The sequence below is a fragment of the Lissotriton vulgaris genome, chromosome 7 (assembly GCF_964263255.1).
Source record: "Lissotriton vulgaris chromosome 7, aLisVul1.2, whole genome shotgun sequence".
Classification (NCBI taxonomy): domain Eukaryota; kingdom Metazoa; phylum Chordata; class Amphibia; order Caudata; family Salamandridae; genus Lissotriton; species Lissotriton vulgaris.
In genome coordinates, this window is record NC_141695.1 from 176,552,082 (window position 1) to 176,567,271 (window position 15,190).

At 48.6% G+C, this 15,190-nt stretch overlaps 1 protein-coding gene across 3 annotated transcripts in view; it reads left to right on the plus strand.

Moving 5' to 3' along the window:
- The window catches only part of LOC147701129 (sialic acid-binding Ig-like lectin 7), a 251,785-nt gene that overhangs the window by 106,875 nt on the left and 129,720 nt on the right, over positions 1-15,190 (plus strand). Inside the window, exons 2-3 of one of the 3 annotated variants that reach the window (XM_086929897.1) lie at positions 11,564-11,607; positions 14,216-14,605. In XM_086929897.1, coding sequence (XP_086786023.1) covers positions 11,598-11,607; positions 14,216-14,605 — 400 coding nt within the window. In that variant the 5' untranslated portion in view covers positions 11,564-11,597. Of the gene's footprint in view, positions 1-11,563; positions 11,652-14,215; positions 14,606-15,190 lie in introns of all 3 variants that reach the window. The other 2 variants (XM_086929898.1, XM_086929896.1) reach the window with 2 other exon arrangements.

Sequence of the window (15,190 nt, forward strand, 5' to 3'; positions counted from 1 at the left end):
CTCAGACATGAGCCCCTTGCTCACTGCACCATCAGGATTCAAGCAAGCCGGGCCGAAGAAGGCTGTAATGCCAGAAACCGGTCCCCTGAAGCTTGTTTCCTTTCCAGTAAAACAATTCGCTTGGTAGTTTGGTCTGCCCTGTTCCCATGATGCACTGGGCCAGGGACAGACTAATTAGCATATAGCCAGGTTCTGAGCTGGGATGGTGCAGTGAGCTAAAAAACGGTGATGGATCAAGCCCTGATCTGTTGACTGGGTACGAGTGTTCTGCTTAATTCAGATACTCTGTCCATCACCACCCCCTTTTCTGAATCGGTTTGTCCACCACAAGCGTGGAAGGGTATGCTCAGACATGAGTCCCTTGCTCACTGCACCATCAGAATTCAAGCAAGCCGGGCCGAAGACGGCTGTAATGCCAGAAACCGGTCCCCGGAAGCTTGTTTCCTTTCCAGTAAAAGAATTGGCTTCGTACTTTGGTCTGCCCTGTTCCCATGATGCACTGGGCCAGGGACAGCCTAATTTGCATAAAGCCAGGTTCTGAGCTGGGATGGTGCAGTGAGCTAAAAAACGGTGATGGATCAAGCCCTGATCTGTTGACTGGGTACGAGTGTTCTGCTTAATTCAGATACTCTGTCCATCACCACCCCCTTTTCTGAATCGTTTTGTCCACCACAAGCGTGGAAGTGTATGCTCAGACATGAGTCCCTTGCTCACTGCACCATCAGGATTCAAGCAAGCCGGGCCGAAGACGGCTGTAATGCCAGAAACCGGTCCCCGGAAGCTAGTTTCCTTTCCAGTAAAAGAATTGGCTTGGTAGTTTGGTCTGCCCTGTTCCCATGATGCACTGGGCCAGGGACAGACTAATTTGCATATAGCCAGGTTCTGAGCTGGGATGGTGCAGTGAGCTAAAAAACGGTGATGGATCAAGCCCTGATCTTTTGACTGGGTACGAGTGTTCTGCTTAATTCAGATACTCTGTCCATCACCACCCCCTTTTCTGAATCGTTTTGTCCACCACAAGCGTGGAAGGATATGCTCAGACATGAGTCCCTTGCTCACTGCACCATCAGGATTCAAGCAAGCCGGGCTGAAGACGGCTGTAATGCCAGAAACCGGTCCCAGGAAGCTTGTTTCCTTTCCAGTAAAAGAATTGGCTTGGTAGTTTGGTCTGCCCTGATCCCATGATGCACTGGGCCAGGGACAGACTAATTTGCATATAGCCAGGTTCTGAGCTGGGATGGTGCAGTGAGCTAAAAAACGGTGATGGATCAAGCCCTGATCTGTTGACTGGGTACGAGTGTTCTGCTTAATTCAGATACTCTGTCCATCACCACCCCCTTTTCTGAATTGTTTTGTCCACCACAAGCGTGGAAGCGTATGCTCAGACATGAGTCCCTTGCTCACTGCACCATCAGGATTCAAGCAAGCCGGGCCGAAGACGGCTGTAATGCCAGAAACCGGTCCCCGGAAGCTTGTTTCCTTTCCAGTAAAAGAATTGGCTTGGTAGTTTGGTCTGCCCTGTTCCCATGATGCACTGGGCCAGGGACAGACTAATTTGCATATAGCCAGGTTCTGTGCTGGGATGGTGCAGTGAGCGAAAAAACAGTGATGGATCAAGCCCCGATCTGTTGACTGGGTACGAGTGTTCTGCTTAATTCAGATACTCTGTCCATCACCACCCCCTTTTCTGAATCGTTTTGTCCACCACAAGCGTGGAAGGGTATGCTCAGACATGAGTCCCTTGCTCACTGCACCATCAGGATTCAAGCAAGCCGGGCCGAAGACGGCTGTAATGCCAGAAACCGGTCCCCGGAAGCTTGTTTCCTTTCCAGTAAAAGAATTGGCTTGGTAGTTTGGTCTGCCCTGTTCCCATGATGTACTGGGCCAGGGACAGACTAATTTGCATATAGCCAGGTTCTGAGCTGGGATGGTGCAGTGAGCTAAAAAACGGTGATGGATCAAGCCCTGATCTGTTGACTGGGTACGAGTGTTCTGCTTAATTCAGATACTCTGTCCATCAACAGCCCCTTTTCTGAATCGTTTTGTCCACCACAAGCGTGGAAGGGTATGCTCAGACATGAGTCCCTTGCTCACTGCACCATCAGGATTCAAGCAAGCCAGGCCGAAGACGGCTGTAATGCCAGAAACCGGCCCCCGGAAGCTTGTTTCCTTTCCAGTAAAAGAATTGGCTTGGTAGTTTGGTCTGCCCTGTTCCCATGATGCACTGGGCCAGGGACAGACTAATTTAAATATAGCCAGGTTCTGAGCTGGGATGGTGCAGTGAGCGAAAAAACGGTGATGGATCAAGCCCTGATCTGTTGACTGGGTACGAGTGTTCTGCTTAATTCAGATACTCTGTCCATCACCACCCCCTTTTCTGAATCGTTTTGTCCTCCACAAGCGTGGAAGGGTATGCTCAGACATGAGTCCCTTGCTCACTGCACCATCAGGATTCAAGCAAGCCGGGCCGAAGACGGCTGTAATGCCAGAAACCGGTCCCCGGAAGCTTGTTTCCTTTCCAGTAAAAGAATTGGCTTCGTACTTTGGTCTGCCCTGTTCCCATGATGCACTGGGCCAGGGACAGACTAATTTGCATAAAGCCAGGTTCTGAGCTGGGATGGTGCAGTGAGCTAAAATACGGTGATGGATCAAGCCCTGATCTGTTGACTGGGTACGAGTGTTCTGCTTAATTCAGATACTCTGTCCATCACCACCCTCTTTTCTGAATCGTTTTGTCCACCACAAGCGTGGAAGGGTATGCTCAGACATGAGTCCCTTGCTCACTGCACCATCAGGATTCAAGCAAGCCGGGCCGAAGACGGCTGTAATGCCAGAAACCGGTCCCCGGAAGCTTGTTTCCTTTCCAGTAAAAGAATTGGCTTGGTAGTTTGGTCTGCCCTGTTCCCATGATGCACTGGGCCAGGGACAGACTAATTTGCATATAGCCAGGTTCTGAGCTGGGATGGTGCAGTGAGCTAAAAAAACGTGATGGATCAAGCCCTGATTTGTTGACTGGGTACGAGTGTTCTGCTTAATTCAGATACTCTGTCCATCAACACCCCCTTTTCTGAATCGTTTTGTCCACCACAAGCTTGGAAGGGTATGCTCACACATGAGTCCCTTGCTCACTGCACCATCAGGATTCAAGCAAGCCGGGCCGAAGACGGCTGTAATGCCAGAAACCAGTCCCCGGAAGCTTGTTTCCTTTCCAGTAAAAGAATTGGCTTGGTAGTTTGGTCTGCCCTGTTCCCATGATGCACTGGGCCAGGGACAGACTAATTTGCATATAGCCAGGTTCTGAGCTGGGATGGTGCAGTGAGCTAAAAAACGGTGATGGATCAAGCCCTGATCTGTTGACTGGGTACGAGTGTTCTGCTTAATTCAGATACTCTGTCCATCACCACCCCCTTTTCTGAATCGTTTTGTCCACCACAAGCGTGGAAGGGTATGCTCAGACATGAGTCCCTTGCTCACTGCACCATCAGGATTCAAGCAAGCCGGGCCGAAGACGGCTGTAATGCCAGAAACCGGCCCCCGGAAGCTTGTTTCCTTTCCAGTAAAAGAATTGGCTTGGTAGTTTGGTCTGCCCTGTTCCCATGATGCACTGGGCCAGGGACAGACTAATTTAAATATAGCCAGGTTCTGAGCTGGGATGGTGCAGTGAGCGAAAAAACGGTGATGGATCAAGCCCTGATCTGTTGACTGGGTACGAGTGTTCTGCTTAATTCAGATACTCTGTCCATCACCACCCCCTTTTCTGAATCGTTTTGTCCTCCACAAGCGTGGAAGGGTATGCTCAGACATGAGTCCCTTGCTCATTGCACCATCAGGATTCAAGCAAGCCGGGCCGAAGACGGCTGTAATGCCAGAAACCGGTCCCCGGAAGCTTGTTTCCTTTCCAGTAAAAGAATTGGCTTCGTACTTTGGTCTGCCCTGTTCCCATGATGCACTGGGCCAGGGACAGACTAATTTGCATAAAGCCAGGTTCTGAGCTGGGATGGTGCAGTGAGCTAAAATATGGTGATGGATCAAGCCCTGATCTGTTGACTGGGTACGAGTGTTCTGCTTAATTCAGATACTCTGTCCATCACCACCCTCTTTTCTGAATCGTTTTGTCCACCACAAGCGTGGAAGGGTATGCTCAGACATGAGTCCCTTGCTCACTGCACCATCAGGATTCAAGCAAGCCGGGCCGAAGACGGCTGTAATGCCAGAAACCGGTCCCCGGAAGCTTGTTTCCTTTCCAGTAAAAGAATTGGCTTGGTAGTTTGGTCTGCCCTGTTCCCATGATGCACTGGGCCAGGGACAGACTAATTTGCATATAGCCAGGTTCTGAGCTGGGATGGTGCAGTGAGCTAAAAAACCGTGATGGATCAAGCCCTGATTTGTTGACTGGGTACGAGTGTTCTGCTTAATTCAGATACTCTGTCCATCAACACCCCCTTTTCTGAATCGTTTTGTCCACCACAAGCGTGGAAGGGTATGCTCACACATGAGTCCCTTGCTCACTGCACCATCAGGATTCAAGCAAGCCGGGCCGAAGACGGCTGTAATGCCAGAAACCAGTCCCCGGAAGCTTGTTTCCTTTCCAGTAAAAGAATTGGCTTGGTAGTTTGGTCTGCCCTGTTCCCATGATGCACTGGGCCAGGGACAGACTAATTTGCATATAGCCAGGTTCTGAGCTGGGATGGTGCAGTGAGCTAAAAAACGGTGATGGATCAAGCCCTGATCTGTTGACTGGGTATGAGTGTTCTGCTTAATTCAGATACTCTGTCCATCACCACCCCCTTTTCTGAATCGTTTTGTCCACCACAAGCGTGGAAGGGTATGCTCAGCCATGAGCCCCTTGCTCATTGCACCATCAGGATTCAAGCAAGTCGGGCCGAAGACGGCTGTTATGCCAGAAACCGGTCCCCTGAAGCTTGTTTCCTTTCCAGTAAAAGAATTGGCTTGGTAGTTTGGTCTGCCCTGTTCCCATGATGCACTGGGCCAGGGACAGACTAATTTAAATATAGCCAGGTTCTGAGCTGGGATGGTGCAGTGAGCGAAAAAACGGTGATGGATCAAGCCCTGATCTGTTGACTGGGTACGAGTGTTCTGCTTAATTCAGATACTCTGTCCATCACCACCCCCTTTTCTGAATCGTTTTGTCCTCCACAAGCGTGGAAGGGTATGCTCAGACATGAGTCCCTTGCTCACTGCACTATCAGGATTCATGCAAGCCGGGCCGAAGACGGCTGTAATGCCAGAAACCAGTCCCCGGAAGCTTGTTTCCTTTCCAGTAAAAGAATTGGCTTGGTAGTTTGGTCTGCCCTGTTCCCATGATGCACTGGGCCAGGGACAGACTAATTTGCATATAGCCAGGTTCTGAGCTGCGATGGTGCAGTGAGCTAAAAAACGGTGATGGATCAAGCCCTGATCTGTTGACTGGGTACGAGTGTTCTGCTTAATTCAGATACTCTGCCCATCACCACCCCCTTTTCTGAATCGTTTTGTCCACCACAAGCGTGGAAGGGTATGCTCAGACATGAGTCCCTTGCTCATTGCACCATCAGGATTCAAGCAAGCCGGGCCGAAGAAGGCTGTAATGCCAGAAACCGGTCCCCGGAAGCTTGTTTCCTTTCCAGTAAAACAATTGGCTTGGTAGTTTGGTCTGCCCTGTTCCCATGATGCACTGGGCCAGGGACAGACTAATTTGCATATAGCCAGGTTCTGAGCTGGGATGGTGCAGTGAGCTAAAAAACGGTGATGGATCAAGCCTTGATCTGTTGACTGGGTACGGGTGTTCTGCTTAATTCAGATACTCTGTCCATCACCACCCCCTTTCTGAATCGTTTTGTCCACCACAAGCGTGGAAGGGTATGCTCAGACATGAGTCCCTTGCTCACTGCACCATCAGGATTCAAGCAAGCCGGGCCGAAGACGGCTGTAATGCCAGAAACCGGTCCCCGGAAGCTTGTTTCCTTTCCAGTAAAAGAATTGGCTTCGTACTTTGGTCTGCCCTGTTCCCATGATGCACTGGGCCAGGGACAGACTAATTTGCATAAAGCCAGGTTCTGAGCTGGGATGGTGCAGTGAGCTAAAATAAGGTGATGGATCAAGCCCTGATCTGTTGACTGGGTACGAGTGTTCTGCTTAATTCAGATACTCTGTCCATCACCACCCTCTTTTCTGAATCGTTTTGTCCACCACAACCGTGGAAGGGTATGCTCAGACCTGAGTCCCTTGCTCACTGCACCATCAGGATTCAAGCAAGCCGGGCCGAAGACGGCTGTAATGCCAGAAACCGGTCCCCGGAAGCTTGTTTCCTTTCCAGTAAAAGAATTGGCTTGGTAGTTTGGTCTGCCCTGTTCCCATGATGCACTGGGCCAGGGACAGACTAATTTGCATATAGCCAGGTTCTGAGCTGGGATGGTGCAGTGAGCTAAAAAACCGTGATGGATCAAGCCCTGATTTGTTGACTGGGTACGAGTGTTCTGCTTAATTCAGATACTCTGTCCATCAACACCCCCTTTTCTGAATCGTTTTGTCCACCACAAGCGTGGAAGGGTATGCTCACACATGAGTCCCTTGCTCACTGCACCATCAGGATTCAAGCAAGCCGGGCCGAAGACGGCTGTAATGCCAGAAACCAGTCCCCGGAAGCTTGTTTCCTTTCCAGTAAAAGAATTGGCTTGGTAGTTTGGTCTGCCCTGTTCCCATGATGCACTGGGCCAGGGACAGACTAATTTGCATATAGCCAGGTTCTGAGCAGGGATGGTGCGGTGAGCTAAAAAACAGTGATGGATCAAGCCCTGATCTGTTGACTGGGTACGAGTGTTCTGCTTAATTCAGATACTCTGTCCATCACCACCCCCTTTTCTGAATCGTTTTGTCCACCACAAGCGTGAAAGGGTATGCTCAGACATGAGTCCCTTGCTCACTGCACCATCAGGATTCAAGCAAGTCGGGCCGAAGACGGCTGTTATGCCAGAAACCGGTCCCCGGAAGCTTGTTTCCTTTCCAGTAAAAGAATTGGCTTGGTAGTTTGGTCTGCCCTGTTCCCATGATGCACTGGGCCAGGGACAGACTAATTTGCATATAGCCAGGTTCTGAGCTGGGATGGTGCAGTGAGCTAAAAAACGGTGATGGATCAAGCCCTGATCTGTTGATTGGGTACGAGTGTTCTGCTTAATTCAGATACTCTGTCCATCACCACCCCCTTTTCTGAATCGTTTTGTCCACCACAAGCGTGAAAGGGTATGCTCAGACATGAGTCCCTTGCTCACTGCACCATCAGGATTCAAGCAAGTCGGGCCGAAGACGGCTGTTATGCCAGAAACCGGTCCCCGGAAGCTTGTTTCCTTTCCAGTAAAAGAATTGGCTTGGTAGTTTGGTCTGCCCTGTTCCCATGATGCACTGGGCCAGGGACAGACTAATTTGCATATAGCCAGGTTCTGAGCTGGGATGGTGCAGTGAGCTAAAAAACGGTGATGGATCAAGCCCTGATCTGTTGATTGGGTACAAGTGTTCTGCTTAATTCAGATACTCTGTAAATGTAAATGTGAATGTATTGCGATTTATATAGCGCACGTATCACCCGAAGGCATCAAGGCGCTTGCTTAGGGAACCCGTCCTGGTATTCCCCTGTGAGATACCCCAGCAGGGTATCCGCAAGGTGAAAGCCAGGCATCCCGCCGTGAGGGGCCGTTGTGGAGATTAAGCAAGCTATTGCCCAGAGTCGCAGAGTGTGAACCCGAGAATCGAGTAGGCAACGGAGCGAGAATTGTCGAGTCCATGGACATTTTAGGACTCAAGACCCCGCCGAGCCAGGAATTGAACCCTGGTCCCGGGCTGACCTCTGCTTCCAGGTCTGCCTCCTCTAACCAGTGAGCCACACTTTTCCTTCTGTCCATCACCACCCCCTTTTCTGAATCATTTTGTCCACCACAAGCGTGGAAGGGTATGCTCAGACATGAGTCCCTTGCTCACTGCACCATAAGGATTCAAGCAAGCCGGGCCGAAGACGGCTGTAATGCCAGAAACCGGTCCCCGGAAGCTTGTTTCCTTTCCAGTAAAAGAATTGGCTTGGTAGTTTGGTCTGCCCTGTTCCCATGATGCACTGGGCCAGGGACAGACTAATTTGCATATAGCCAGGTTCTGAGCTGGGATGGTGCAGTGAGCGAAAAAACAGTGATGGATCAAGCCCCGATCTGTTGACTGGGTATGAGTGTTCTGCTTAATTCAGATACTCTGCCCATCACCACCCCCTTTTCTGAATCGTTTTGTCCACCACAAGCGTGGAAGGGTATGCTCAGACATGAGTCCCTTGCTCACTGCACCATCAGGATTCAAGCAAGCCGGGCCGAAGAAGGCTGTAATGCCAGAAGCGGTCCCCGGAAGCTTGTTTCCTTTCCAGTAAAACAATTGGCTTGGTAGTTTGGTCTGCCCTGTTCCCATGATGCACTGGGCCAGGGACAGACTAATTTGCATAAAGCCAGGTTCTGAGCTGGGATGGTGCAGTGAGCTAAAAAATGGTGATGGATCAAGCCCTGATCTGTTGACTGGGTCCGAGTGTTCTGCTTAATTCAGATACTCTGTCCATCACCACCCCCTTTTCTGAATCGTTTTGTCCACCACAAGCGTGGAAGCGTATGCTCAGACATGAGTCCCTTGCTCACTGCACCATCAGGATTCAAGCAAGCCGGGCCGAAGACGGCTGTAATGCCGGAAACCGGTCCCCGGAAGCTTGTTTCCTTTCCAGTAAAACAATTGGCTTGGTAGTTTGGTCTGCCCTGTTCCCATGATGCACTGGGCCAGGGACAGACTAATTTGCATATAGCCAGGTTCTGTGCTGGGATGGTGCAGTGAGCGAAAAAACAGTGATGGATCAAGCCCCGATCTGTTGACTGGGTACGAGTGTTCTGCTTAATTCAGATACTCTGTCCATCACCACCCCCTTTTCTGAATCGTTTTGTCCACCACAAGCGTGGAAGGGTATGCTCAGACATGAGTCCCTTGCTCACTGCACCATCAGGATTCAAGCAAGCCGGGCCGAAGACGGCTGTAATGCCAGAAACCGGCCCCCGGAAGCTTGTTTCCTTTCCAGTAAAAGAATTGGCTTGGTAGTTTGGTCTGCCCTGTTCCCATGATGCACTGGGCCAGGGACAGACTAATTTAAATATAGCCAGGTTCTAAGCTGGGATGGTGCAATGAGCGAAAAAACGGTGATGGATCAAGCCCTGATCTGTTGACTGGGTACGAGTGTTCTGCTTAATTCAGATACTCTGTCCATCACCACCCCCTTTTCTGAATCGTTTTGTCCTCCACAAGCGTGGAAGGGTATGCTCAGACATGAGTCCCTTGCTCACTGCACCATCAGGATTCAAGCAAGCCGGGCCGAAGACGGCTGTAATGCCAGAAACCGGTCCCCGGATGCTTGTTTCCTTTCCAGTAAAAGAATTGGCTTGGTAGTTTGGTCTGCCCTGTTCCCATGATGCACTGGGCCAGGGACAGACTAATTTGCATATAGCCAGGTTCTGAGCTGGGATGGTGCAGTGAGCTCAAAAACGGTGATGGATCAAGCCCTGATCTGTTGACTGTGAACGAGTGTTCTGCTTAATTCTGATACTCTGTCCATCACCACCCCCTTTTCTGAATCGATATGTCAGAAACCTTGCTCTTTGCCCATTGGACCTCAAGTCAAGCCCAATGCCATTCCCCACAAGCAGAAGCTTGGATTCTGCTTTGGAGATGAAGGAGCAGCAGAGAAGGTATGGGATCAGTAACTGGTGAAGACAAAACAGAAGCTATGACTCTGAAGATTCAGGATGCTGACAATCGAGGGGAAGGCACTGATCCTGCAGGACAAAAACCTGCCAGTGCTCCAGTAAGTCATTCAGGTCTGGCAAGTGAAACCACGAACAGCCATCACAAGAATGATCTTTTACTTCAGCTAGAACTCTAAGATGGACAGCATGAAGAGAGAGGTGATGTTTAAGACTCACAACAAGAGGCAAAGGAGTGCTGGACATCACCACATTCCTTAGGGGAATCTTCACATGCCACTGTGTGAGGAGCCTCCTGAGAAACAAATTTGAGATGGTGCGCTTGATTGTACTAGCAAAGCAGCTGCGCCTCGGCTGTTCAGATTTAATGAGTGCCATCTCATACAACTGAGATACACTGTGGTACTGCACAGATGTAGAGAAGGTCATCAAGAAGTTTGATTTGGAGGCTTCAAACCAGATCAGTGGACTTCGAAGATCATCCACGTCCCTGCAAAGGATGTCTCCAAGAGTGGACCAAGTGTGGAATAGCATTGCTTCCAGATGCCTGACCAACAAGCTGAAAGACATTGCCTGGATAGCATTCCAAGGAGATCCGCTAGTGACATCCTTCAAGCATGCAAAAGGGCTTGACTGCTTTAAGTCCTGCCTCAAAAGATGCACAGCAGGCAAAATGACCCACCACCTCTTCTGGAGATTCATTTACACCCAGCACCAGCTGAGGACCCTTAGCACAGAGCTTGGAGTCTGATATCGACAACGTGCATCACAGTGGATTCTTTAATGCATGGTTTTTTTCCAGGGAGGCACCTGCTTGGAGACTTCAAGGACTGCTGGAGGCTCCTGTTCTGTTTTAACCCCTTCACTGCTTCTGTCGGCCAACAGCATCGTAGGCACTCCCTCCGTTGGCCGATGCTGCCCCGTCCACTTAATTAAACCGCCGCACTGCAGCGGAAATCGCGCCGCGGTTAAGCGTTTAAAAATGTTCTTCTTTTTCCAGAAACCGTCGGTATTAGTGAAGAAGGAGACATCTCTAGCCCCCAGCAAGATGATGTTCTATTCAATAGATACTAGGACAACAGTGATGAGAAAACCTGATGGTTCAAGGGGGCCCCCCCAGCTCCACTCGGGAGCCCCGTATGGGCTTCTACCAATGGGCCCCACTACAATGTCGGGAGGACCTCCACTGACAGGCCGTCGGTGGTGGCCCACCAAACATACAACCCTTCGGTTTAACCACCACATTTTGATGCATGCAGTCGAATCATTAGCCATTGGAGGGAAGACCGCCACCTCTGCTGGAACTACTGATCCTGACGGGGCAGCAGTCAGAATCATAATCCCTAATAATGGTGGTGCTGAGGCAGGCACCACCATCGAGATTACGATGTCCCTTTCTGACAGCCTGTTCATGGTGGGCCGACCACCATGAAAAGGTTGTCGGAAACAGACTTTAGGGGCACCAAACAGAGCCCCGTCCCTCGAGGGCCACTACAATGTGGCCATGTGGCCACATGAGGTGCCCTCACTCCCACTCTGGCACATGGTGCATGGATGTGCACAAAGTGCTCCCATACATGGTGGCATATGCTGTGGCCCTTTTCCTGTGCCGCAGCATAAGCTGCATTGGAAAGGGGCACCTTCTGACCGCCACAATGGCGGTCCTATTGTAATTGTGCGGTCAAACCGCCTCCTGCCTGTCGGGCAGTCCCCGGACCGCCATGATGTTGGGCGGCGGTCCGACTGTCCAGATTCGTAATAAAGCCCAATGTTTTCTCTTTTTCTATTCCCTCCAGGAACCGAAAGGTTGCTGAGGAGAGGAGCAGACGGATGAGGACAGGTGAAGCTAATATTCATGTGACCTTTTTTCTTCACAGGTAAAAGGTGAGAGTGGTAGCAAACACACATTTTTTCACGTTTGTACCTACCACTTACAAGTATGTGTTTTGTGTGAAAGTTGAAAATTGTATATATATATATATGAACCAAAAACGAATTTCAGAAAAAAGCATTTATGTATACATGTGAAAGGACATAATTCAGTCACTCAAAAAGAAAGCATCCACTGGCAGGTTTGTTGATCTATATACTTTGTGCTGTGGTTGGAGGGAGCATATTTTGAGTGACATTTCAACAGACCAATGGTGAGAATGTTGATTTAGAGCACCTATACATGTATCTATTAACCCATGATATCTTTTTGGAAAACATGAGTCTAGCAAGAGAATTAAGGCTACTTCAAGGCCAGATATAAGAAAACATATGTTTTGAAAGGGCATTCAGAACATGAAATACGCCACCATTTTCAGGTTCCTGTTTGAGAAAAGGGCAATAACAGGGGGTAAGTGAAGAAGGGTATTGTGTCACCACTTCAACTAAAATGTTAAGTATATAGTGCATTTTTCTTTTCACACAATAACTACCAGTGTTTAGTTTGATTTTGTACCAACATGGCTCTGGGAGTGAACATGAGTGCAACATAGGCGCTGGGAGTCCCAGGGGTGCAAGGGATGCTGCAGCACCCCCACATAACCGTCCTGGAGTTCAGAAGGTGAATGAAGAATAAAGATGGCTTTACATTTAACTTGTCATAGAGGTCAAATGTCTAGCTTTGTCTTATGGCATATTGTTGCTTATTTTTGAAAGGTTGAGATTGGGGTATCTTTCTTTCTCAGGCTGCACAGTGAAAGGATATTGTAAATTGACATATGTGACAATCTTGCTGAGTGTGAACAAATGGGTGTTGAATGTTATTTTTTTCTAATACACAACAACATATTAAAAAATATATGAGCAACTGGGAGATCACAAATGAAGCACTTTGCTTTGTAATTCTGAAGTGTGTTGGAAACAAATATTTTAAAAGGATACTAACAAATAAAGGCACTTTTACTAGGTGATATGCAAATAATTATAAATATTAATTGAATCACATTTGGCACACATTATCAGTAAAACTTCACGTCTGCGCACATTTCAATGGAAAACATGGTGACTGTAACTGACAGTGTGCTACCACACCGTGCATTAATTATACATTTGCCACAGTGTGCAGCAAAACTTACCACTGGCTAAAAATCCCGTTCTTAACACTCTCCTGAATGGGCGTCGCTCATTATCTACACTTTTCAGTGATGTAACATTTATGAGAGCACCTCCCCCCCCCACTTCTAAAGTTTTTCCAGCACCGCTGGAATGTAACTACATTTTCCCAAACATCGGACAGGCATGGCAGGATGGCGGTTAGGAGGAGGCAAAGGGCCAGATGTAGGAGCCCTAATACCAGACGGAAACGGCCGATTTCGGCCGTTTCCGACCGGTATTAGGGTTTTCAGATGTAGGGGGCTGAAAAATACAGAATCAGTATATTTACCGATTCGGTAAAATTACTGATTCGGTAAATTACCGAATCAGTAAATATACCGATTCTGTAATTACAAATGTAGGTGGCACAGTTTACAGTGCCACAGGCCCTTAAGAGTCGGTATTTTACCACACAATCCTATTGTGTGGTAAAATACCGAATTCAGGTGTGCATGCACATCTGTGCATGTACACCTGTGCCATGTGACACACAGACATGCCCTTAGGGCATGTCTGTGTGCCACATTGCACACAAGCCTGCACTTGGGGTGCTAGAGGGTGTCAAAGTGACACCCCCTGCATGCTTGCAGGATTCGGTATTTACCGATTCTGTAAATACAGAATCGGTATTTCCCATTGATTCCTATGGGCTTCAAAGCCCATAGGAATCAATGGGAAATACCGGTTCTGTATTTACAGAATCGGTAAATACCGAATTTTACAGATTCAGTAATTCAGATTTTAGAATTACCTAAATCTGCCCCCTTCCCATTTACAGACTCTTAAATACCGAATCGGTAAAATTCCGTATTTAAGAGTCTGTACATGGGAATTACCTACATCTAGCCCTGAATGTGTTGTCACTCCAATACCGACCGTGCGTGGGCAGGACAGACACATTGGCTGGGACTCGCGCGTGAGGGTTGTGTGATGTCATCTCACGCATGCGTATAGCCGTCGGCATGCCCCCACCTTTGAGATCAGTACTAAGATGGAAGACTCCTTCTTTATGCTGTACTCGTGGCATGCGGTGCCTCAATCATAAATAAGTGTGGAAGAAAAACACTTGGGTAACTGACTCCAGCTGAAGGTCATACTGTTGAATCCCAGAAGGGCTTCATCAGCCTTTGATCCTCCCATAGGTTGGCACATTAGGCATCTTTAAAATAGCTGCATTATATACTAATAGGGCGTTGTTGTTACAGTCTATGTGGTCAGTGCCTCATGGTTAAAGTTTCAGTGGGCGCCTGGACGGGACTGGAAGAGTCCCTGTCCCCTCTTAGAATAACTGTTGGAACGCACCATCAGAAATTAACCCTTACAAGTTGACGTACATAGATTGATGATGTTTTTGTTTCCTGCAGGGTGTGTTTCCCAGGCTCCATCTTCATATACAGTGCATGCACCTACAAGAGTACAAGTCCAGGAAGGCCTATGCGTCCTCATCCAATGCACGTTCACCTACCCGCCCTCTCACAACCTGTCGGACATGCCGCCGGGCTACTGGTGCAGACACCATCCAGACCTCAAAGTGGAAACATTTGTGAGGGTGGCAGCAGTCAACAGCCCTGGGACGTTGGTGGTTTCCCGTGAAACGGCAGACCGCTTCCAGTTCGTGGGCGACATCCGGAAGAAGGATTGCTCTCTGGGGATCGACAGCGCCAAGAAGCAGGACCAAGGGCACTATTTCTTCCGGATTGAAGACACCTTTAAATATAGCTACTTAGAGAATATGACTCTTCTCACCATAGAGCGTAAGTGATGTGTGGTACTCTTGTCCCTTCCTGGCAATTTTATCTCTGTCATCAGGAATTGGGTGTTGGTTTTGCATCAGATCTGATTGGTATGGCCCCACGTTTGTTTTGATTATGATTTGGACCAACCCAGAACTGGAATTAAATAGTAAGATCGCTTGGGATTGCTTATCTTTAGATAAAGCAAGTAGCATCCCATGACTAGGATATATTAAGAGCTTGAAGTGAAATTAGGGCGGGCTGCATTGTATGACTCCCCGACAGGCTAGGGAGAGGGTTGTGGGTGAAAAACCATTTTATATGTATGATGCAAGTAGAGAGCGCGGCTATAGAGCGCCTAAAACCCACAGCACGAGCACATACTCTATTGAAAACATCTCCAGCATTAGAACCGTACCTACATGAAATATGAAAGCCTTACACCGCTTCCTTTTAATAATATTTAGATTTAACCTTTTACACCCTGTTTTGCCAGAACCACAGGGGTGGTGTAAGATGGAAGATTTGGGCCATTGCTCTTGTGATAATTTCTCCACCCAGAACACTGTGCACTTTCTAATGTTTTGCGACCATTATCATCATATT